We start from the raw sequence: 25264 nt of genomic DNA on the forward strand, positions 1-25264 counted from the left end.
GGACTCACTGCTGCCGGAATGTGTTAATGGTCTGTAGTCTAAGAGATTAAAAATGGTAACAGGAACAGAGTAGAACACCCAGAGCTGTCAATTATAAACAAGCAGAACAGAGTGTTGTGGCTTTGGGGGAGGATTTTACTAGTGAGTTTGGGGTCAAACTATACAACCCTTTGGTGTATCTGCCAAAGGATGGGACCTTTTGAACTACATGCATATTTTTTTCTCATTGTGGCTCACTCACTTGAGCTGCCTGCATTGTTTTTTTTCAAAGATTTATTTGGCCCCTGCAAGTTGGGGGTTAATCCTTAGCAAGGTTAGCAGATGTGTGGACAGATGCCTTTGTTTTCTGCTGCTAACGCTGCATATGAGGCAGATGCTCTGCCAATCAGCCAAAGATTGTGCCACGTGATTGTCCTGGCCCTGTAGTGCTCTCATCATGAACAGACCAAGGATCGGGGCTTCCTCGTTGACCTGGGAGTAGCCAGAGCTCTGTCCAGGAGAACAAGAATGCCTGGTGCTGAAAAGATGAGAATATTGGAGGCAGGAGAACTTTCCTGAAGAGAGCTTTCTGCAAGTGGAGAGGGGGTGTACCACTGAAAAGGCCTGTTTCCCCTGGTTTCCCCCCACCCAATGGAATGCCCTCTGTGGGGAGGTTTGCCTGGTACCACGTTTGCCATTTGCTCAGCGCCAAGCAAAGGCATTCCTGTTCTCTCGGGCATTTGGGGTTTGATGTGATCTGGTTGTCCTGGGCATGATGACATTTGATGTTCATCTTGTGGTCGGGTGGGGAAGGAGATTTTCCCTTCTTAATTGATTGATGCGAATGAGCACTTTTAATGCTGACATTGCTGTAATGGATTTATTTATTATTTATCGTGTTTTTGCGTTGTGATGTTCATACTGAGTCCCTACATTGTAACAATGCGATAAACAAATGAATAATAGGGAGAGATTTGGGGGGGGGGGCGGCAAGGAAAGAGGTGGTGGTCGTGATCCAGGGCAGGCTGTTTGTTTCAGGCTCTTCCCTTCACCCCCTTTCTGCAGGGGCTCCGCTGGGGGGGGCTCCTGTCAGGCAGGGGGGAGGCGTGTTGTGCTCTGAGCTTTCAATGGCTTCCGCCTGGTTCCCAGAACCCTTTCCCCCACCACTGGCATTCTGTGCATCACATCGAGAGACATGTCTTGGCATAGACAGGGAAGGCGCATGAGGGTTGTTTTTGAAAAAATGTTTTCTTCTTGAGTTAAATTTGGTAGGTGTAGGAGGATGCCAGCTTTAGACTTTACAGGGGCTCTTTCTGTCAGCGCGGAAAGGGAACAAAATCTATGGCATATGAGAGGAGCCTGGCTTCCAAGAGACTCTGTGCCTTCATGTCTGTGGCGGTGAGGGGTGTGGGGAGCTGGGATAGGATTGGGCAGCTGCTTTGGCGTGTGAGCCCCTGTGCCTGGGTTTTATGGATGCATTTTTCAGCTGGGGATGGGGGTCTGGGAGTAGAAATGGATCTTCCAGCCTGGCATTTATTTCCTCAGTGCTTTTTAGTTTCAGGTGCTGGGGCCGAAGCTCACCTTCTGACCTGGAAGCTGTGGCCCCATTGTTCTTGGGACTGAAAGGGTTACGCCCAAAGGCACTCTTTTTTTTTTATCACGGCTTCATGCATCTCAGAGTTCAGCTAAAGCATTCAGGGGGGACTCCTTGCCACGGCACCAGCCTTTGTGACGTGAAGCTTTCCCCCAAAAGCATTCATTAATGATGGCATGGCAGTAGCTATTTTACCTGCTAATTGTTTAATGGAACCTTCCTAGCTTGCCATTAAGTTGCTGTCATTGGCTGGGGTCCATCTGCAGAGAGCTGGAGAGGAAAGAGAACCTGGGGATAGGGATGAGGCAGCATTTGTTAGTGACCCTTCTGCTTCTGTTTGTTTTTGGGTTCTACACATTTTTGTATTACATGAAAAGTAAACTCTGCGCCAACCTGGAATCTCCTCTGAGACCCCTCTATAGCAGGAGTTCTCAGGAGTTCCCTCCAGCTGTTACAGATAGGTCTCTGGGTGGTTTTGCAGTAGATCCACAAGAGCTTCTGACTCCCAATTGGTTTAACCTTGGCAATAACAAAAGAGCCTCTCCTCTTCCCCCCATTATGCTAAAATGGAAGAAAATACAGGGGACAAGGAGCGGTCTTTTTGTGTGCGAATGGACTGTGAGCTTGGTTTCAGTAATGAAAATAAATTCTTCGGCTGACATGTTAGGATCCAACTGCCTGCTAGGCCACTATCCCCTCCCCCCCCCCCCGCAGTCTCCTGTGAGTGAATCTCTGGGATTTCACTATTTATGGGATCCCACAACCCCAGAGTGCCTTCCCTCTTCTGCACTTGTGCAGAATGAGGCCCAGCTTTTTTTATCTATCATATTCCTTGGAGTAGCACAGCAACTGCTGTCTTGACTAGAGTCAAGAGTTCAGGTGGTGGCTTCCCACACTTGCGGTTTTGTTTGGTTTTGCTTCTTCCCTAAGTCAGAAGGGGATGGCATGTAAAGAGAAAAGGCCCCTGCTAATTCCTTCCTGATGCAGATGGTGGGCCACAGAATTTGGGTGGCCCTGAGGAAAGGCCACGTAGCTCACTGGCAGAGTAGAGCCTGCCTTGCATGCCAGAAGCCCCAGGTTCAGTCTCCTCTGGCATCTCCAGGTAGGTCTGAGGAAGAACTCTGGAGTGGCTGCCAGTCAGTGTAAGCAGTACTGATCTCTCTGGAAGGCAGCTTTCTATGCACAAGAGGAGATTTTCAGAGGGCTGTTGTTTTCCGTACACCCAGTCACCACAAAACTTGACGGGATAAGCTGTCTCTTCTGAAAAACCACTTGGGAACATGCTAAATACTGCCTCATAACTTCGGTCCATCTGGATCAGTGTTGCCCAGGTTAACTAGCAGTAGCATTCTGGTTTTGCAGGCAGGGATCTCCACAACCTCTACCTGTAGATATTAGGGATTAAGCCTGGGCTAGGGTTAGGTGGGTGTGGTTTGGGGGAAGTGGGCCTCTGGGTTGGCCCATGTGTCAGAGGTTCCCCACCCTGGGTGTGGCAGGTTATGATTCTTGCCGCATTCAAATGGAATGCTTTTCCGTTGTCCCCCGCAACCTCCACCCCAGCCCTAGTGCCCAAGGGCAGCATGCGAAGATCCACAAAGGTGGAAGGGGTCCTAATGGTTGAAACTGGAGGATCGAGGGAAGGCAACCCACCATGACTTCATAAATTTAGTGCAAATATACCCCACCTTTCCCCGAGGAGCTCCAGGTGGCATGTGGAGTGTTTTATCCCCAAGAACCCTGCGAGGTAAATTGGTTTGAGAGGGAGTGGCTGACCAAGCACTCTGAATCTCAGACTGCTCAGGGAGGTCTCTTCAGTCTGTCTCTGACACTCGGTCCGCTGTACCAGCCTGTCTTTAATTCCAGAGCTCACGTTCAGTGCCAGAGCAAAGTTTTGGCACAGGCCAAGCAACCAGCAGGAGCAGAGGTCTCTGCCTGTCTCTTTCTCACTCCCGCTCTGTCAGAGCCAGGCCTCCACTGTGTGGGGTGAACGGTACAGGGCTCCCCCCTGAGCTCTAACCCTAGGCCAGCTCTTCTTCTGAGCTGAGGCACACACCACCCATCCCTTCTCCTGCCCAGCAGGGGTGGCGCTATTACTCAGCCCCCGCCCCCTTGACCTGACACAGCCGTGGTGCCTTCTCAGAGTGACGGCTCCCGCCTTTGCCAGCCTGCAGCTCTGGGCCGCCTGCGTGTGAAGAGCGGCAGCCAAGCAGATGGCTGCAGCCACAGCGGCCTCGTGCGCGTGGCGCTAATTTGCAGGCACGCTGGCCTGGCCTGCCACGGGCAGCTCGCCGCTGCCTCCGCCGCGGGGCACGGAGTGAGATCATCCATCGCGATGATGTGGAGAGATAATTGCAGCTGACAGGCTGAGAAGTGAGCTGGGTTGCTCCCTGGCAGGGGGAGGAGGAAGAGGAAAGAGGCCCAGATCCATCAGTTTGAGGAGGGGGCAGCGTGGCTCTGCCTTCCTGGAGGAGACCCTCCTTTGGATACAGAGCTTTGCTCTAGTGCTCTTAATGCAGCTGCTCTCTGGGAGGGCTGGATTGTCCACAGCCAAATCCAGGTGTGGTTTTCGCTGGAATCTCTCTCTGTTGCTGAAATGCGTGTATTGTTTTTGAGGTGCCATGTGCTCAGTGACAGAGCACCCACTTTGCATGCCAAAGGTCCCAGGTTCAATACCTGCTGGTGTCTTCAGGTAGGACTAGGGCAGGGGTAGGCAACCTAAGGCCTGTGGGCCGGATGCGCCCCAATCGCCGCCTCAGTCCAGCCCACAGATGGTTTGGGAATCAGCGTGTTTTTACATGAGTAATGTGTCCTTTTATTTAAAATGTGTCCTTTTATTTAAAATGCATCTCTGGGTTATTTGTGGGGCATAAGAATTCGTTCATTTCCCCCCGCAAAATATAGTCCAGCCCACCACATGGTCTGAGGGACGCTGGACCGGCCCATGGCTGAAAAAGGTTGCTCACCCCTGGACTAGGGTGTCTCTGCTCTGAGACTCTGGAGAACCACTGCTGGTCAAACCTAGATTTGCTTTTCTAAAAAAGAGGTGCTGGGGCTCAGTCATCTGCGTAGCCATCACTTCCGTAGCAAGTGTTGAGGTAGGTGGATAGCCCTCTTGTTGAACTTCCAAGAACTGAATCGTGGTACAGATGGAAAAGCAAGAGAATGACCCTGGACCGATTTGCAGAATACCTTGTCCAGGATCCAACTTTGCTTGTCAGATTCCGGGAAGGGAGGAAGCCTTTCAAAATCTTGCCTTTTTGGGGAATGATTTTCAGTGAAAGTCAAAACAGCTGGTCTAATGCCGCTTATGTTTATGTTAGTTGTATACAATGAAATATTACTACAGTGTTCACTGTGCGATAGTTAAAGAAGCCTATTTAAAAACCAAAAACCCAAACCTAGATTTGCTTTTCTAAAAAAAAGAGGTGCTGGGGCTCAGTCATCTGTGTAGCCATCACTTCTGTCTGACCTGATAACTCTGTGACCCTACTGCCTAAGGATGAGGCAGGTGCTTAAAGCATCAAACGGGCTGCCAAAAATGATGTTGGATTACCAGTGTAGTCAGGATCCTGATGATAATGGGAGTTGGTAGTCATAGAATTGTGGAGTTGGATGAGGCCCTGAGAATCATCTAGTCCAACCCCCTGCAAGCCATCCCTTATGGGGATCAAACCTGCAACCTCGGAATTATCAGCACCACATTCTAACCAGTGTTACTGAGTGAGGATGGGCTCTCCATCCCTGGTTAAAACATCTGGCAGGGCACCGGGTTGGAGAAAGCTGTTGGAGTTGCCTTGGAAGGGAAGGGGTCTCCCTCCACAGCTGCCCAGCGTCAAAGATTCCAGCTCTTGCTGAGACTCTGGAGTAGCTTCACACACAAAGCAAACCCGGTTCTGGCTTTTCCTCTCCTTGGTGGCTTGGGCAGGGCAGCGGGTGGAGCAATGAGGGGAATGGCAGCCTGCCACCGCAGAGACTCCCCGCCCCTTGGAATTGTAGATTAAGGAGGGAGTCTTGAATAGAGCAGCCTCCCGTGACTGGCAGCTGGAGTGGGGGCTCAGTGCCTGGGGTCTCCTCTTGTAGCCCTCTGCACCCCCCTGAAAGCCAGGGGCTGATTGAAGCCCCCACGCTCAGCCCCTGTTGCCTTGAAGGCGGAAGTGCCTCAGGTGCTGCAACGGGAGGGGGGAGCCAGAGCAGCCGCCACCCCCAGCGCTGTCTTCCCTCTTCCCTGTTGATGCTGTCAGAAGGAAGTGGGGAAAGGCTTGCAGGAGAAATAGAGAAATCTCTGCCTTTAATCTTGGATACTTATGCTAATGATGAAATTTCTATTAAGTTTCTAATGATCTTTGTCAGTTTCCTTGGTTTAAAAATAAACCCCCATTAGATCCCATTATTCATGCCATAACAGTGCCATTCATGGTGCGCCAGTGCCGGTATCAATATTTATTTTATAAAAGCAGGGAATTAATGGGATGAGAATGGCGTTGTGGCATTCGTTATTAGTACACCTGAATGGGGGCGAGTGCGAAGTGGGTGGGTGGGGGGGACAGGGGGAGAAGAAGAAGTGACAGAGACAGCCCGACTCTCTCTCTGGCAGATCCAACCTTGGAGGCAGCTGCCTTGCTGCTTTTTGGGCTGCCGCAGTGGAAAGGGGAGAGCCCTCCAGGGATCCACAGAGCTCCTGTGTCAGGTGTCAGAACCTCCTTGCTGGCTGGGGAGATTGGCACAAGCTGCCCAGTTTCCTGCCTCTGCATCGGGGGCAGCCAGAGTGGAGGTTCCTCGACACGGAGTCAAATCCCAGTGTTTACCTGGGCAGCTCCTAGAGCTGAAAGCAGCCTTTGGGAATCCCAGGTACCTGGGACTGCAAGTTGAGGACTTCCTCCCCCTCTCGCTGCCTTGGGGCTGGTGCACTGTGAGAGAGCAGGTGCTTGGCATGCGGAAGGTCTCAGGTTAAGTACCTGGCAGTATCTCTAGGGGATAGGAAGGATCCTAGAAAAAACCACGCTGGCCTCAGTGGAACACCAGCATGAGCTAGCAGGAGGACAGCCCTTCTGCATTCCTCCCCTTCATTTAGCCAGACCCCTGTGCTCTTCTGGTGATGGCCACTTTAGTGGAGACTCTCATCCTCCTCCTCCTCCTCTTCTTAGTTCTTGTAGATGGAAGGCTATAGGCTGTCTGCCTTTTCACCTCAGCCCCCTTGTTCCTTGCCCAACTCCCTGCTCAGTCTCTCTCCATCTGCCACTACCTAGCAACACGCCTGTCTGCCTTCACACCTTGACTGCTTGACTAAGGGCTGTTAGTCCACCCAAGTGGCAGCTTTTGGGGGAAGCAGCACCCATTACCAGCTTGCCAGGTCAGCTTACCCTCTTCTGCCATGGAGATGGGCACTTGTGGAAGGCAGTGGGCCTAGGTGGCACCATGCTTGGTGCACACTCGTTGCTCTGAGGATCCTGGGCCCGTCTCTTTTCTTGCGGCTTGTTGAAATGCACTGGGGAGGAGGGGAGGGCTGGATGTCAAGCGCACCCTCCAATTCCAAGAACTCAAAACGTGTGATGAGGATTCAACAATGATCACCGTGATTTAGGTTGGTTGGAAGTTTCTGAGCAAAAGCAGCATGTAGATTCCACACATTAGCTAGATTCCACACGTTAGCATGTCAGCATAACCCTCACTTAATTTTTCTATCAGCAAGATGTAAGGTTTAGGCTACAATCCTATAGGCACTTACTGACCTAGGAGTAAGCTGCGCCAAACTTGATGGAGCTTATTTCTGAGTAGGTACACAAAGAATTGCACTGCACGGCTAGCTGGTGGCCTTTTCAAAACCTGAATCTTCTTAAAATACCCATCAGTTTCCAGTTCTGTGCAGAGGTTTGTTGGAGCTTCATGTGCTACACCCTGTGACACCCTGACGCTTTGGGGTGAGGATGGGGGCAGCCTTGGTCACCTTTGGATACCTTCATCTGCACTTATTCTAGGAACACAGGAGGCTCCTCCCCCCCCCACCAGACCTATTCAGGTCCACCTGGTTCAGTATTGTCCACACTGACTGGCAGAACCTCCCCAGCATTTCTGGCGGAGGGGGCGGGGTCTCCCCAGCCTACCTGGAGATCAGGGATTGAACCTGGGACTTGTGCCTGCAAAGAAGAAACTCTAGCACTGAACTACAGCCCTTTCTGTCACTATCAGCAGCTGTCAGCTGGTGGATCAGAGCCATCTCTCCTTCCTTCTAGTTTGAAGAGTATAGAAAAAAATATTGGAACTATGCCATATTAATCTATATTATTTGTCTTTGTCTTTCGGCTCAGTTGTTTCATGGGGAGCTCCAGTGTTTAGAAACTTTGCATTGCATGCAGAAGGCCCCACGAGGTCCATTCCCTGCTGGTAACATCTCCAGGGAAGGCTGGGAATGTTTCCCTTCTGAAACCCCAGAGAGCCACTGCCAGTCAGTGCTGACAGTTCTGGGCTAGGCAGATTCAGTTGTCAGTACAAGGAAGCTTCCTGTTTACTACATACAGGCCACAAAACCCTTTTCAAAACTTGTGGACCGCAGGAGCCGTCGGTCCAGCAGCCCACCTTGTACAAGTCAGAGAGGGGCAGACCACTGACCTGGAAATGATCTGGGCCTCCTGTGTGGTTTTGCCTGGTGTCCACCAGGCCGCTGGACACAACCTAGTCAGTTCTGATAATTTCTGAGCCGAATCTTTCCTGCAGAGCCTGCAGTGTAGGTCAGTAGGCTTGTGCTTAGGGGCCAGGCTTAACCAGGCCCAGTGTGTTACTGGGTGAGGGGCTTTCTAAATATTTGGTGGAGGTTCACTGGAGTCCAATAAAATTCCTCTCAGGAATCTCCCCAAAATGCCTGCATGCCCAGGACTTGAAAACCCCTCACCAAAATCCAGAAAACTCCAGCTTTTGTGGTATCCCTAATTTCCAGCGACCAACCTTGGTTGCCTGGGTAACTGGCCATTTGGGATTTTTCCTGAGCTTTTCCACTGGGCTTTGAGCAGCAGCAAAGGCATCTGCAGGGGATGGGGCTGCATTTCACCATCATTGTTGTTTATTTATTACCTTTTTACCCGCTGCTCAAGGTACTTGCGTGGTTTTCCCTCACCTTCAGTTTTTTCTGTAGTAACCCTATGAGGTAGGCTTGGCAAAGAGAGTGCAGCTTCCTAATTTAAGTGGCGATTTAGACCCGGGTTTCCCACTTCTGACGTTGTGGACACTGCACACTACTCATTTATTGCCTGGCCTGGAGGCTCTGATCCTATGGAACTCTTCTGGGGTCAGTCTTGTCTCTTGGGAGGTTCAATGTCTGCGATGGTTCAACCTTCCTTCCTTGTGATCTCTCTCTTACACACAGCTGCAGAGAACCTGGTGGACTAGAGGGGGAAGCCCCTGGGGACTGCCCTTGCCCTGCAGGTCAGAGTTTCCCCACCTCTGGTCTTCGTGAAATACCCACACCAAGATTAGAAGTCAAATGCTGTCACTTCACTTAGGGTCTCTGCCTCTCCTATTCAGCAGATTTAGGTGAGGCAGAGGAAGCACTGAGGTGGTGGTTAGAGGCAGTCATGCATTGACAGAGGGCCAAATGACTGGTTTTATTTAACTTTACTTATTGGATTTATATCCTTCTCTCCCTCCTCATTTAATCCCCACAACAACCTTGGGAGGTAGGGTTGGGCTGGGAGGCAGTGACTGGCCCGAGATCACCCAACGAGCTTTGTGGTCTATTGGGGATTCAAACCCTGATCCCCCAAGTCATAGCCCAACACTCTTTACCACATCTCAACACTGACTCTGGGTGGTTGTGGATTGTTTGTTCAGAGAGATGGTGCCAAGTGAGAGGGTCTGCTCTCTCCCCAAAGGGTTGCCTTTCCCATGGGTGTGTTTGTAGATCCAGCTTTGGCACTGGAGTGCCAAAGAGCACCCGTAGCATTGACCATGCTGTTCACCACTTGGCAGCTGTTGTGCCATTGGCGACCTCCTCCTGAGCAGGGGTCGCTTGGCATTGGTTCTCACTTCTCAGTTAACCTCCAGACTAGGTTAGAATCAGAGGTCACCTAGTGCATGAAACCTGCTCCTGCAATATCACAGGACTGCTTTTGAATACCGCTCGGAAATGCCTGTGAGCCCAAAATATGACTGACTGGACCAGCCAGTTCAGAGACAACCTATCTGGCTCCTGCTCCGTTTCTACTCCCGATTCAAAGTCATCCTGGGGCCTTGCCTGCTGAACAGGGGGGCTTCTGCTCAGCTACGTTCCCTCTCTAGTCATTTGCCATTTGCACCCTTTGATAGGCAAAGGTACTCTCCACATGCTCATTGTGGTTTCTCATGCCGCAGGGGTGTGGAGAGGACGCCTCCGGTCCAGCTGGCAGGTCTTCAGGCCCCTCTGCAAACAGCGGAGGAAGCAAAGTGCCTCTTTGCAGCTAAGAGCTCCCTTAATAGCTGAGTGCCCTTGAGAGCTGACTCCCTCCCCTGGCAGTTTAAGAATTCCCCTTTGAACCCCCGGCAAAGATGCCTGCCAGCCTCTCCCCTTTGTGGCTGCAGGGTTGTGGGGCTGTATGGTTTATCTGCAAAGGGGTCTGGGGGGGGGAATCACCTTCCACCCTACAAGTTCCCCTCTTGATCCCAGAGGAGTATGGTGTGGCTGGCAGTCTGCACATGCTCAGACGATCACTTTACAGATGCCCCTGAGCAGTCCTGGGAGGACAAGATTTTGCTGTTGGCAGTTGGACCCCATCCAGCTTCCTGTCCCACATGGTGAAGTGACAAGTCCCTTGATGACCAATCCCTCTTCTTGTTCTTGCCATGCTCTGGTTCCCTCCCGCTTCCAGTTCACCCCCATTTTCCCAGGCCTTAATGGGTGATGAATTATTCATTGCTGCCCCTTTTCCCGCAAAGTCTCTCTGGGAAAGGGGGGGGGGTAGGATCTTCGCATCTCAGCGATGACCTACATTTTGATTTTCTTTCTGCATCTCTCTCCAACTCTCCCTTTACAGAGGGTGAGCAACCAAGGCGGGGGGGGGGGGGGAGAGATTGGGGAATTCACTTCAGGCCCACCCAGCCACTCCCTGTGCAACATTGTGCTGGGGAAGAAGGCCCCGGGGGTGAACGGCTGCGCCTCCGAAGAAGGACAGGGCTGCCACTGGCCCTTGCTTCCTAGGTCCTAGTGAAAAAGGAGCCTGAGCAAAGACCTGAAATGTCGGTGCTGCTACAGTAGCTCATACCTCCCACTGGGGGCCTGTCCCCATCCCCCCCACTGCCACCTTCAAGGTACCCCTGCATCTTCTCCAGTTGGCCTAGAGACTGGATGATGTTCAATACCCCACAGCTTAAGAGCACATCATGAGGCACATATATTTGGGCCGGGCACATGGTTAGAGCCTCCCTTGCAGGACCTCCATGATGTGAAGCCAACTGCTTTTGGACTACAACTCCCATCATCCCTAGCTAGCAAGACTACTGGTAAGGGATGATGGGAATCGTAGTCCAAAAACAGCTGGACACCCATGCTCACGAAGCACTACTCTATCCACACCAACACACTGGCTTTCCAAGGAGGAAGGAACTGGAAACCAGGCAGGGACCAACTCCAGCCATGCCAAAATGCGGGGGTAAAGAAGACAGATGGGGTGTTAAACAAAGGGAGCCCAGTTTCTTCCTGTCCCCTTAAATGGAGCGGGGGTGGGCATTATGTGCTAGCTGTGCTGTGGGTGCTTTGTGGAATGCAGGAACAAAATGGGTGGCCTCTGCCTCCATAGGGCTTGCAGCCTATCTCAGCCGTCCCCAGTCTAGTGTTTCGGGTTGCAACCCCCATCCACCAGCCCTGACCGTTGGCCAGCCATGCCAACTGAGACCGCAGTCAAAAACATTGGAGGGTGCTGAGTTGGAGAAGCTGGTTGTCTGAGAGATGAGGAGGAAGGGTGGTGATTGGGGGGGATGTTCAGGTACCTTTTGAGGTGCAATAAAGGGGGGAGGCTAGTGAGAGTTTCTGAAGGAGGAAGCCAGCATGTCTGTGGGTTGGCTGCTGACTGAGGGAGGCAAGGACGGTGCATTGCCTGTAGTCTGTTAAGGCCTGCCTGCCTACATGTCATGCAACTTTGCTTAGGATTCATCAGGTAGGTTGTGTCTGAGCTGGGGCGAAGGAAGGGCCTCTGGGAGCCTGGACTCGTGGGTTTTTGTCTCCAGCTATGAGAACAGAGGAACCCAGCATGACAGGAGGAGGCGAGGGGTCTTCAAGGAGGCTCTCTCCAATTCTAAGCCATGCCAGGCTTCTCTGGAAGGGGTCAGGGCTCTGTCCACTGATCAATACTTGGAACAAGTGGGCTGTGATGGGGGGGGGGAGATTGGCTGGGCAGGCTTAGGCGGGCAGCTGCCAGGAGCCGTCTGCAGAGCTGCACAGGCATGAAATATGCATGAATCTCCCCCGCCCCAGCCAAGCGGCCTGCTCCGTGCATGGCACGTTTTGTCTTCTCTCCTAGCTGGGGCCTGTTCTGTGCCTGCTGCAGAATTGGGTGGGGGGACAGAGGGCACTCCTTGAGGGTGCAAACGGTCAGGCCCAGGAGCTGGCCCTAGGAGCGGAGAAGGCAGGAATTCATGCCTGAATGGTACGGCAAAATTGTTGAGTTGGGGGGGGGTGGCAGCAAGGAAGGGGCTGTGCCATTTTCCAAGCTGCAAAATGCCTCTCTTCAGGTCTGTGGGGGGAGGCAGTCATTTGAGGAGTTGTCCCCCTTCCTATTTAAAAAAACGTTCAACAAGTTGAAATCCAGCACAGCATGGATAGGGCCGGATCAGGGCAATTCTCCCTGATACTCTCACTTTCCACTTCCATGGTAGGTGTTCATTTTGGGATGGCCACACTTTCTTTGGAGCATCTATAGAATGGCATTGTCCCACGTTTCTTCCAAGCTCCCTCCACCTTTTGTTTGTCTGGAAAAAACACCCTGACATTTTGATTTTATTTTGTATGTTTTTATTATATACAGTGGTACCTTGGGTTAAGAACTTAATTCGTTCAGGAGGTCCGTTCTTAACCTGAAACTGTTCTTAACCTGAGGCACCACTTTAGCTAATGGGGCCTCCTGCTGCTGCTGCGCCGCCGGAGCACGATTTCTGTTTTCATCCTGAAGCAAAGTTCTTAACCCGAGGTACTATTTCTGGGTTAGCAGAGTCTGTAACCTGAAGCATCTGTAACCCTAGGTACCACTGTATTTGGTTGTAAACAAATCTGATATTTTTCCTGAATTGCGGTATATAAATATTTTTGTAAATAAAATAATTGTTGCTGTTGTTGCATAGAAGGGGACAGTCGTACCCTCTTCGCCAGGTGTGGTTGCTCTGAAGTGCCTCCCTGTCCCCCTTTTCCCAGAAGTGTTCAGAGCCATGTTGGGAAGGGGAACTGCTAATTCCTTGGAGCCCCTTCTCTGTTACCTTTACTGGTTGGCAGCGTTTTATCGCCCCATTTATTTTTATTGATCTTTTAATTTGTGCTAAAGTGCTTTCTAAAACAGCCATTTATATATTTAAAAAAAAATATGCACGTAATAACGCTTAAAATGAAAGGGTGGCATGGTACTAATGCGAATTTTTAAAGAAAAAATCTTGCCTTTTTCCGATCACATAGCATTTTAGCAATTGGCCTCCTCCCCGGATTGAAGTACTTCTTGTTTAAAAAATTCACCCAGAGCTCTGTTATGTTACTCTTCATATTTGCTCAAAATGGCAAAAAGTATTTTTAAAAGCAAGCTGTTCTGCGCAGTCACCTCTTGCAACCGTCTGCTATCAGAGAGAGCCAGAAGACATAAGTGATCTGAGGGGGGAAAGGCAGGTAAAATGTGAGCTAATCAAAAGCTGAAAAGGAGGCTTCCAGTCTCTGCAAGTCAAACATAAAACAGCAGGAAGGTCCACCTCACAGAGTCCGTTGCAGAACTTGAGGTGTCAAGTAAGTTAGCGAAATGAATTATGTATCAAATCTATAAAATTTTCAGCTAGCATTTTTTTTTAAAGCCAATCGAGATGCCAGGAAACATTTCTTTCAGATCAAATGGATTGATGACTTTGAAGAAAGACTATTCCACAATAAATTTGGACTTGGAAATAGCAGCTTCCCTCGGGCGTAGCCAGCCTGTGGGGACCGGTGATGTTGTTAGACTCCCATCAGCATCACCATCATCACGGTTGTTGGGCCTGCTGGCTGCCAGGAGTCTGACAGTGTTTGGAGGGCGCCAGCAGTGATGTCGAGTGCGAAACCTTCCACAGAAAATCTTCCGAAACAGAACATTTCCCAGTGCTTCATTTTTTCACAGAAAATCTTCCGTTTCAAAAGTTCATAAACAGCACTGTGAATGGATCTCAGTTGCAAATACAAGCTTGGCAATTTCAAATTTTTTAGCTTTGTTTACTAAACACAGGTAAAACGAAAATGCTGCATTAGATTGTTCTGTTATGGCAGCAGAAAGTTTTCCAAAGCAAGCTAAGAAACTTTCTGATGCAATTTACCCTGTGTAAATTATCCTCATTTGCAAAGGGCAGAAATCCATTTCCAAACTTACATCACTGACTACCTGTTCCTCATTTCCAGTATGTTTGAATTTTAAAGGGATGCGTTATAAACTAATACTTGGGTGGTATTTTACTTCCTGAAGAGCAAGTCGGATATAATCATATAATGGTATAGCAGTGCTACAGATGCAGCTCTGGTCATCATCCTAGCATTTTCTTATGCCTTTTGGACTTGTCCAGACCTCACAAATTTATTGGATCTCTACAGCAAGTGACATTAGAAAAAAAATCTGTGGCTACAAGTTGCCCATAGATCTATTCGTCAGCCTTCTATATAATGGATATGTAATGGACAAAATATCTGAGATCTTCAGGGGGAGTCTTTGTTCATGGGGTCCCCTGCAGCTCAGACGCATGTCTCGCACCCAAGAGGACCCAGGTGCTCAGTGTTGCAGGCCTGATTCTGTGGAACTCCTGGCTGAGAGGAGACAAGCCCACAGCCTGTGATTGGAAGGCCCTTGGCCACAGGACCTTTCCTATTTCAGCAGGCATTTTAAGGACGCTTTCAGGGGGTTGGACTCGATGACCCTTGTGGTCTCTTCCAACTCTGATTCTATGATTCTGTTTTTATTATTCATCCTAATTGATCTTCTCCATTGCATGCTTTTAAGTTTTTATGTACACTGCTTTAAAACTATAGTAATTAAGCGGTATATAAATAGCTTTAAATATAAATAATTAAATACTCCAGGTCATGCATTTATTAACAGCAGCTGGATTGGTTGGAGGTGGAGAAAGATTAAAAACCCACCCAAGATTGATAAATGGCACATGAAGATATGGAACGGAGCTTGTGTGGTCAATTGCACCAATGTGGTCAGAGTAAGAGGGGGCAGACAACAAATTGGCCTTTTTATACAGAAATCGAATCTCCATTCTTTGAACATAAAAGAAGCAGGAGCACAATCAGGGAATCACAAATAAGCACCATATGAAATTTAACAATGGATTTATAAAAAGAAGATTAGCTGAGAGGAAATGCTCACTTGTGCATACAAAACATGGCAGGATGTGCAGGCAGGGAGAGCGCAGTGCTGTCAGTTGTGTTCCTGCAGCTCAACTTATGGCCTGTAGCAAAAGTTGGATTGTGCTGCCAGGAGCCACCCCTGTCTAGAAGCCCCCAGACAGGGGTACTTTCAAAATGGGTATACCTCATCTAAACTCTGAAGTGGTACCTTCTACCACTTCTGCCTTCTCCTTGTATGGCATGAGTTGATGGTGCCCCCCTGCATGTGTTTACTGGTCGGCCAGTCCCACTGAGTTCCGTCGCTCGTATAGCTGCCTTTGCAGGGCCAAAGCAGCTGTGTGAACAGCCAGAGGAGCAGTGTTTGGCCCTGTAAGATAGCCAATTCACACATGCTGCCACCTCACCTGCTGCATGAGTCAGCCCATTAGCAGAGGAAACAGCAGAGGAGGTAGCTGGCAGAGGTGGGGTGAGAACTAACAGGTTCCTGGGTTCTCAGGGATGGGGAAGGTGCCAGGACTGGCATCCCTTGAGACCTCAGGAACTCATCCAGCCCTTTAGAAAGGGGAGGCTGGTGCCAAGGCCCCCCAGCATGGAAAGGGATAGGTGCTGTTTGGTTTGGGGAGGGCAATGCGGAGATGAGCCCTCGCCACCTCCACCCTTCCCTGCCCGCTGGCATCTCGGTTGCCCCTCCCAGTGCGCCGCCTTCTTCCCCTCCAGGTTTGTTTGCTGACAATTTCTGAGCCAATCAAGGAAGCTGACAGAGATGGATGGGTGGCGAAGCAAAGGGGGACAGATGGCCTTGAAGGCCGCCTTTCTTGCTGAGAGGAACAGCTCAGTGGAGAGGCTGGCAGGGCATTGCCCCTGCACAATGCCCTTCTCCTGCCAGCTCATGGGAGGGCACAGTGACTGGTATGTGTGGAGTAGGTTTCTCAAGAAGGGTCCTTTCCCTAACAGTCTTAATGAACCTCGGGCATACACAGAGAGAGTTTTGCAGCTGTTGTTGACTTCAGTGGTGCTCAAAAGCAGCCCTCTGTTGCCCCCACCTTGCCAGGCCTCTTCCTAACCTCCTGCAGGCCCAGAAAAGGGGAAGGCCTTGCACCTCTTCCTGCCTCCATCTCCTTGCAGCAGACTCTGAAATTTCACTTCAGTTGGGAATTGGGTGAACTGTCAGGACTTTGGTTTTTGAACATTTTTAGTCTTTTTGTTGTTTGCCTCTTTGCAGGCATGTTAAACTTGCCTCTTTGCAGGCATGTTAAACAATAAACTGAAAGCTCTCCTCTCTTTCCTGTTCTGTGGGCACTTGAGGCTATTGGAGGAAGCACGTTGTTTCAAGGGAAGTCAGCTCAGGATTGAGGTCATAGAAGCTGTCTTATGCAGAGTGCAGAGGAAATCAGGACCTTGGAGAGCTCCCGTGAGCCCTGCTGGCAGGAAAAAGATTCCGCTCTTGCAGGCAGCAGGAGCCAACTGGCCAGGCCTGTGATGGGGTTGGCGCCGTCTCCTCTGAGGACCTGGATGGACTGCGGATGGGACGTTGCCAGACTTTATGGTCCTTGATGCCTGTGAGGCGGAAATATGGAGGCCAATGCAGGAGCGTTGATGGTGGCAGGGCTGTGTCCTGGCAGCTAGAACCCCCCAATTGGCTACTGATGATTCCCACTCCCAAGGCCCCACGGTCGAGGATCACAATGGACTGACAGAGGTCAGGCAGAGTGACTTGCCTCGCCTCCACTGACCTGCATGGTTTCCAGGCTAGTCATGGAGGGAGGGACTTCCTTGGCTCTGCAACTGGTATGGGCTGGAGGAGGAGGGAGAGCAGGAAGCAAGGTGGAAGGCCTGGTCACCTGTGGCTTTGTGCAAGTTAGGAAGTACAAGGCTGGACTCAATCCCAGGTGCAGCAATGGAGGTCCAAATCTCTTCCGGTGCTTTTTTTTCCTCTGTGGAAGATTTCCAGCTCTGTAAGCCCATTCCAATAGGATGCCAGCCGCAAATACAATGTTAGGAAATCTTGGCATTTTCAAGGTGTTTTCTTTAGCTTTGTTTACTAAATACAAGTGAAACAAACTTGCAAGATTAGATCACTCTCCAGGGCACCAGGGAATTTTCTGGTGCAGATTGCCCTGTGCAATTTAAGACTAATTTCATAATTTCCCCAGAAATTGCACGCATCTGCCAGGTCCTCTTACAGGAAAAGAGAAAGTTATTCAGGGCCCAACTGGGCAAGGTCTCCCTGGAATCTTTTCTTCAAGGGCAGCTGGACTAGGGCAATGGGGGGAGGACTTCACAGTGTTGCCCAATGTTAGAAACTCAGATATATAAGCTACTTGCCAAATGGCACCTTAAATTTGGGTTATGGTCAACACAATGGAATGTCTAGGCACCTTTTTGTGGTGCGATATTCTTCTTCTTCATTTCATTTACCGTATTTTTCGCCCCATAGGACGCACTTTTTCCCCTCCAAAAATGAAGGGGAAATGTGTGTGCGTCCTATGGGGCGAATGCAGGCTTTCGCTGAAGCCGGGAGAGCGAGAGGCATCGGTGCACACCGACCCCTCTCGCTCTCCAGGCTTCAGGAAGCTATCCGCAAGCCTTGCAAGCCCTGTGGGAGTTCCCACAGGCTCACAAGGCTTGCGGGCAGCAGCCTGCCGCCCGAAGCACGGGGAACCCTCCGGAGGACTCCCCGTGCTTCGGGCGAGTGTCCCCAAGCCTGGCGCGCCCGACGGGAGGTCCCGCCGAGCGCGCGAGGCTTGGGGCGGCAGCCTCCCGCCCGAAGCACGGGGAGCCCTCCGGAGGACTCCCCGTGCTTCGGGGGCGTGTCCGCAAGCCTTGCGCGCCCGACGGGAGGTCCCGCCCAGCGCGCGAGGCTTGGGGCGGCAGCCTCCCGCCCGAAGCACGGGGAGTCCTCCGGAGGACTCCCCGTGCTTCAGGCGAGTGTCCGCAAGCCTTGCGCGCCCGACGGGAGGTCCCGCCCAGCGCGCGAGGCTTGGGGCGGCAGCCGCAGCTGGGGGGGGGAATAAATTTTTTTTATTCATTTCCCCCCCCCAAAAAAACGAGGTGCGTCCTATGGGCCGGTGCGCCCTATAGGACGAAAAATACGGTATATACTGGTTTATATTTTAAAGAAAAAACCCTCAATGTGATTTATAATAAATTAAAACATCAAATAAAGCAATCCAGAATAAAACAAATTCAGCCTTCAAAGGAAATATTTCAGATCCTTCTCTAAGTGACATTTGCTTTCCCCATATTTATTTACCCACTTAATTTCTAGAACTGCCCCATAGCAGAAGTAATCTAGGAAGATAGTGTGGTGTAGTGGTTAGAGTGTCGGACTAGGACCTGGGTTAAAATCCCTGTCCAGCCATGAAGCTCGCTGGGTGACTAGTCACAGCCTCTTAATCTACCTCACAGGATTGTTGTAGGGGGATTAACGGGGGGGGGAGGGTAGCCATATATTCCTTGGAGAAAAATTGGGATATAAATGCAATAAATAAGCTCTTCTGCTTGCCTGCTTAAGAAAGCAGGAGGGGCCACCCAGGTTGTCAACTTGGCATCCAGAGCTCTCCACACAATTAGATATGCACCAGTAGCAAAACACACCTGCCACCTGAGGAATTTCCCTTACACCTCACCCATGTGCCATCGGCTGTGCTCCTCTGGAAAGCCCCTCCCCTCCAAAGACCTGGCTCTCTAAGCTGAGGTGTCCGCATGTTTGCTTTAGCTCAGGGGTCACCAAACTTTTTCAGCAGGGGCCGGTCCACTGTCCCTCAGATCTTGTGGGGGCTGGACTATATTATTTGGGGGGGGGGATGAATGAATTCCTATGCCCCACAAATAATCCAGAGATGCATTTTTAAATAAAAGGACACATTCTACTCATGTAAAAACACACTGATTCCCGGACCATCCACGGGCTGGATTTAGAAGGCAATTGGGCTGGATCCGGCCCCCAGGCCTTAGTTTGCCTACCCATGCTTTAGCTGCTGCTGCTCTACTTGCATTGCTTGAATGTGACTTTAGCTCACGGGTTGGCCGGGACTGATAGGCGCTGTAGTCTGAAACATCAGGAGGGCACCGTGTTGGTGAAGGCTGCTGTAGGTGGCTGTTGATCACAAACCTCTTTCAGAAGCCATTGTGAATGCACGGTTGATATGCGCATAATCACGGGGCTGGAAGCAGCCCTGCTGCATGCAGTTTGTTTTCAGTATTTCCAGCAAAAACCTAAAGCACATTGGTTACAAACAATCTAAGCCATGATGCTAAGATAATGATCAGATGATGGGGGGGGGGAGGGTTTTACATTTGCCACCCGCCACCTCATCTGCCACATCTCTGGGTACCAAAATTTGGATCCCTAGGGCCTACCCTCCCAGGCCTATCTTTGGCATCCTGAGAAGTAGCCCCCATTCTCTCTCTCCCCCAATCCTGGGAGCATGATAGCCTTGAGCCACTTCTTTAGGGAGGAACACCACACATAAACACAGTTCCTGCTTCTGTTGCCTGACCAGCTGGTTGTTGGAAGCCGAGGCAGTGGGGCAAGCTTCCAGTCTACACTGGTCTGCCAGGCTAGAGGTTACCACATGATGGCTGTCAAGGCCATCTCCTGAGCTGCTCTGAGGACCAAATGAGGCTGGCTAGTTGAAGTGGGGTCCCACCATCTGTTTAGGTTTTTAGCTTCAGACCCCACCACCCAACTCTCTTGTTGTAATCCTTCTGCCTGCCTGGTCAAACAATTCACCTCTGTCACCTCTTGTTCCAGAGGATGTGAGGTGCTGAGGAGGCCAGTGGAAGCCAGCCATTTCGTTAGCTTGGCAGGATTCCTGGAATGGCAGAGGCGTGTGCCTGGTGCATCTTCAGGCAGCTCTGAGGAGCCTGTTGAGGCCTTCCAGCTCCCACCATCATCCTTGAACATGGGCCAGACTGACTACTGGGAGTTGGGAGTTCATCCACCAGCATCTGGGGGGCTTCCCAGGTTCCCACGGCCTGCTTTGGGGGCTCGCTCCTTCCTCCCCATGAGACACTCAGGGATGTTGGTAAAGGCAGCTGTTATTCCAGAACAGACAAAGGTGTCAGCTTGATGGAGAGGCGTTGGGGGTTCCTGGCCAGGAGAACCAGAAAGGCAGCCTGAGCATTTGTATGTGAGGAGGAGCCAGGCTTGAGGGGTGATGGATGGCCCTGCTGGAGCCCATGCCTCAAGGAGGGCTGAGGAGAGGGCTGGGTGGCCGGGAAACGAATGGGCCTGTCTCAGTCCTTATCCCTCTGTGTCCATCATCCCTAACCCGCTCCCTCCCACCCCCAACCTTGTTTTTGCGGCAGAGACGGGCAGGGGACATGAAGGTGCTATCCTGGTAGGGCACTTGGGCATTGCAGGTTGAGGTGGAGGTTACAGGAGGGTGCCAGAATGGGGGCTTCCAAGGTCTATCCCCAGCAGTTAGGTGCTGAAGGTCTGAGCTATGCTTCTCCCCATATGGTCCTGAGATTTCCATTCCCCAGATATTAATAACTTCAACAGAGAGGGCAGATAAGACCCAAAATATGACAGATGGAGTTCCTGAGCATGGATGGCTCCCTATATTCCAAATTGATGTCTATGTCCCTCCAGACTGCCATCAAAGGTGCCCCCCTGGGTTAAAAGCCAATAAAGATCCTTCACTCCCAGGTGTGAGAGAGCTGGATGATAGCAGAAGCACTCTGCACATGTTCCAGCACACTCATCGCCATTCCTTTTGTACTACGTGTTAAGCAGCTGTGCTCTGGTGAAAGCGAGCCAAGTTGAGCCCTGCCCAGAGCAGCTTGTGAGCGGTCCGAGAGACCTCAAGTTTCATCCCTGAAGTTTCGTCCTCCACTGGCAGGTGGAGGATCCTAGAGGCTGCACTGGACCTTCCTCTCTGACTTTTCTCTTTCTTCCTCTTTCCAGCTGGGACAACATACATTTTTGGGAAGGGCGGGGCGCTGATCACCTACACGTGGCCTCCCAATGACCGCCCCAGCACACGGGCTGACCGCCTGGCCGTGGGTTTCAGCACGCACCAGAAGAACGCCATCCTGGTGCGGGTGGACAGTGCCTCTGGCCTCGGGGACTACCTGCAACTCCACATAGTAAGGATGGCAGAGGGGCTGGGCTGGGGGAGGGAGGGAGGGGGTTGATGGGGAGGGGATCCAGGTGGGGGGGGGGCCTGATTTTTCAAATAAGCTCTGGGTTCAAAACTGGTGCAAATGACACAAATCCTGGGGAACTGGGTTGTGATGTGGGGGGGGGTGTCCAGTTTCAGACGTACCTTTTCCCAGACACTCACAGGGGACCAAACAGAACACATCTCACCACGCCCACCCCACCAGCTCCTGAATGGCTGCTGGCAAAATATATATATAATTTTCTCATTTTACAAATACTTTAACAAAAAAACCATAATCTTTACGTAATCAATCTGCATTTCCCTCGACTTTCCTCCCTTCCTTTCTGCGGTTACTTATTTTATGTCTCTTGTTACTGCATATCCAATTCAAGCCTATTTTCTAATTTTCCCTTTTTGTTATTTCTTTCTGCACGTGTTTATGTCAATTCTGCTAATGTTTTAAGTTGTTTACAATACATCTTCAAATAGTCAATAAATTTTCCCCATTCTGTTTTAAAAAGTCTCTCTTCTTGGTTTCTTATTCTTCCGGTAAGTTTCACCATTTCTGCATATTCCATCAATTTTAATTGCTAGTCCTCCTTGGTTGGAACTATTTCTTCTTTCCATCTCTGGGCATAAATCATTTGGGCAGCCACAGGAGTGTACATATATATTTTTTTCTGTTCTTTGGGTACCTCTCCACCAGTTATACCTAAAAGAAAAGCTTCTGATTTTTTACAAAAGTTATCTACAACATTTTTTCCCCAACTCATTATAAATCATTTCCCAGAAAGATTCTGCTACCTTATGTGACCATCACATATGGAAAAATGTACCCTCCTTCTCTTTACATTTCCAACAGATATCTGGTTCTGACTTATAAATTTTTGCTAATTTACTAGAAATCAGATACCACTTATACATCATTTCCATATGATTTTCTTTTATCGCATAGCACACTGTAAATCTCAAGTCCACATTCCACAATCTTTCCAATGCTGCCATTTCAATATTATGTCCTATATCCATAGCCCAGAATCATTGATGATTCATCCTTTGTTTGCCATTCTGATAGCATTTTAGACATTACTTTTTGATTATTTAGCAGGTCTTCTTCTAGTTGAGAGGTTTGATTTGTAGGCCACTAGCTGTTTAAATACACCCCTTTCCTCACCCAGATGGGCCTATTTCAGGACGAGATTTGGCAGGGGCCGAGGCCTGAGGGTGGCTTGCCACTTCTGGGGTTTGTGAAAATTACCCCACCCCACCCCCGCTGCCCCATTATACATCTTCAACTTTCACCTTCTTGATAGGCAGTTCTAGATGGTATCTGAAAGTGTGGACCATGTTGCTCTTGCCACCTTCGCTTTGGCAGCAGCGAGTGGCGGACTTGGAACTTCAGTTGCTGAAATGTGTTGCCTTGCACATTGGACACCCGTGGGATGGAACAATTCAAGGAGAGACCATTTGGGCCCTTCCAAGTTGTTCTCTGTCAACAGACGATGGCTGGTGTTTGTGCATACATTACCCCCCCCCCCCACAGGTTCAGCCCTTGATTGTTTCTGTCCAGACCTGTATCCAAACCAGCCTTTGCATGAGCTCCCTCAGAGCTCACCCCTTCAGTCCCAGTTTTTTCCTGTGTTCTGGGGTTGTGTGCTGACTATCGATGTGCCTTTCCCTCATCACCAGAGTGGGGCACAACAGACCCCTGGCTCTTAAAAAGAGGAGTCAAAGCCTGCCCTGTTTCGTTTCTGCCCCAGAGATGTGGGCGCTTGCTGTGGTCCTGCCTGGAACTCTGCATGTGCTCAGACACAGCATCCTCTCCTGCCACTTCTGCAGCCCTGGGCTTGGCTCGAAACAAGACCGGTCCAATTTGCACACTGGACAAACAGGCCCTGCAGGGAGCTGCCCCACACCATCACTCTGCATACACTCAGATACCATCTTTGCTTTTGACACCGAGCATTCCTTTCAAGTCCCTGACTTTGGGCAAGAAACAAAGAGGGGCTGTTAGGACAGGATTCCCACCCCCATGTTATGTGTTGCTGCTGCTGTTTAAAATATATTATTCTTTAACAATAATAATGGGGAGACGTTGATGGGGTGTATTTGAGTGGGCCTGCACGTTGCAGCGGGGGTGGCCTGCCTCCCTCCCTCTTCTGCTCCCGGGTGATGGAGGCTGGACCCCTTCCGCTTTTCCCTTCTGCCTCTCCCGATCTCTCCAAGCAGGGCAAACTGATTAATTCCTTGCCCTGTGTGAACGCAGCGTCTCAAAACAGGCCGCAGGCACCCAGTCCATCTCTGTGTCGTTCCTATTAATATTTATGCATTAATGGCTGCGCATGATATTGGGAGAGGAGGAGGAGGAAGAGAGCTCGTTACTTAATGAAATACTCATTGCCCGGAGGGGGGAGCAGGATGCAGGAGGCTAATTTCTCCCTCGTGTGCATGGCTGTGGTCGGGCGCCCTGGATGGCGGAGTGCAGAGTCATCTCTCTTGCTCCTTCTCTGAGCTGCCATGGATGCAAATCGACGTTTCGTTGATGAGGTTTGGGTATGTCTTCAGGTATATGGTGGCAGCCTCTCTTTTCTCCTGTGGAGTGGGGGTTCATTCCCCCCCCCCTCGAGGAGACTGGATGAAGTCTGCATTTTGTTTCAGCAGGACAGGCATTCTGCACAGATCCTGGATTTGGGAAAATTCAAGCCGATGGCCTGAGACGCAGCCAATTGGCGGCCTCCTCCTCACAAACACACACTTCCCTTTTATGTAAGGCTTTGGCTGCAGGTAACCATGAGCCAGGGCTGGTATGTGTTTTTTTTGGGGGGGGGAACAAGCAGCATTTGGGTGGGGGCTGCCCCATCAGCTCTCCTTCACCCCCCCCCTTGGCTCAGCCAGGAAGAACAAAGCTGCCATGAAGCTTAGCTACCCATGGTATCCAAATCCAGGGCGTTGTTTGCGACAACCTCAACAAGTTACAAATCTGTCATAGCTGAAGCCTGGCTAGAGTTTGGGCATTGTGAGTTTGGGCAAGCTGAATGGCAGCTTCCAAGCTTGTTTCTCTGCATCAGAAAGAGAGAAATGGGAGCAACTGAGCAGTGTAAACCACGATAAGCCAGAAACCCTGGCTTATTGGAACATTTAAAGAGAGCCGTGAGGCGGGGCCTCCCTTGTTCTCTTAGAATGGCAATGGCGCCCACCTGAGAGGTGCCGGAACTGAATTCTGGTGAGTTTGGCTGAAAAAAAAGCCCTGATTGCATTTCTTTTGCATGCCTGCCTTAGCCAGAGGCAATTGCTTGGGCTGAATCCCTTCTGTATTGGCCCTTCCCACCTGTCAGTCACCTGACACCAGGCATGGAACAGGTGAAGCTATGGATGCCAAGGCTTAGAGTGGGCTCATTACGGTTCCTTTCCAGCTGGGGCTGTAAGTTGGCACTGCTGGAATGCAGTGCCTTTTCCCGCTACACTGCTTTTCACGGGAACAGGCACCATATTCCCGCAGCACCAAATTGAAGCCATGGCTTCAGGAGAGCAATCAGGCTCAGCACATTCTCAAGCCTCAGCAGCCAGGACTAAACCTGCCCTTTGCCTAGTGTCAGGTGACAGGTAGGTGGGTATGGCTTGGCCAGACAGCCTTGCAGGCAGCAGCATGGTGGGGTGATGCTGCTCCTCTGTTTGTTTGGTTGGTTGGTCAGTGCAGTGCAAGCTCATTGGCCAGGAACTCCATGCTGACTCTGCTGGTGCATTTGCACCATGCTGGTCTTGCCACCTGCTCCCTCTTCTACTACCCGGCAGAGACGTGGCCAGCCACAGGTCAGTAAGCAGTGCCACCCCACCCCACTGTCTGCAACTCCTTGTGGGCCAAATTCAGGAGCAAGCCAAATTGGGCCTGACATTCCCCATTATTAGTGTTACACCCAGAAGCAGAGCCAGCACTCTGTGCAGAATAAACTGTACCTGTTACTTCTCATGGCTTACTTAGAAGTTACAGCTCTGTTAGTTCAGCCTAAGATTGCATTAGCCTTGTTTGTGGCTGCGTCACACGGCTGACTT

At 50.6% G+C, this 25264-nt stretch overlaps 1 protein-coding gene across 4 annotated transcripts in view; it reads left to right on the top strand.

Moving 5' to 3' along the window:
• NRXN2 (neurexin 2) overlaps positions 1-25264 on the top strand; it is a 345397-nt gene that overhangs the window by 238799 nt on the left and 81334 nt on the right. For all 4 annotated transcript variants that reach the window (XM_083417037.1, XM_083417039.1, XM_083417040.1 and 1 more), the window contains one exon: positions 21016-21197. In XM_083417037.1, the coding sequence (XP_083273163.1) occupies positions 21016-21197 (182 nt within the window). The remainder of the gene's footprint in view (positions 1-21015; positions 21198-25264) is intronic.

This window comes from Podarcis tiliguerta (genome assembly GCF_965153285.1).
Source record: "Podarcis tiliguerta genome assembly, chromosome: 16".
NCBI classification, from domain to species: domain Eukaryota; kingdom Metazoa; phylum Chordata; class Lepidosauria; order Squamata; family Lacertidae; genus Podarcis; species Podarcis tiliguerta.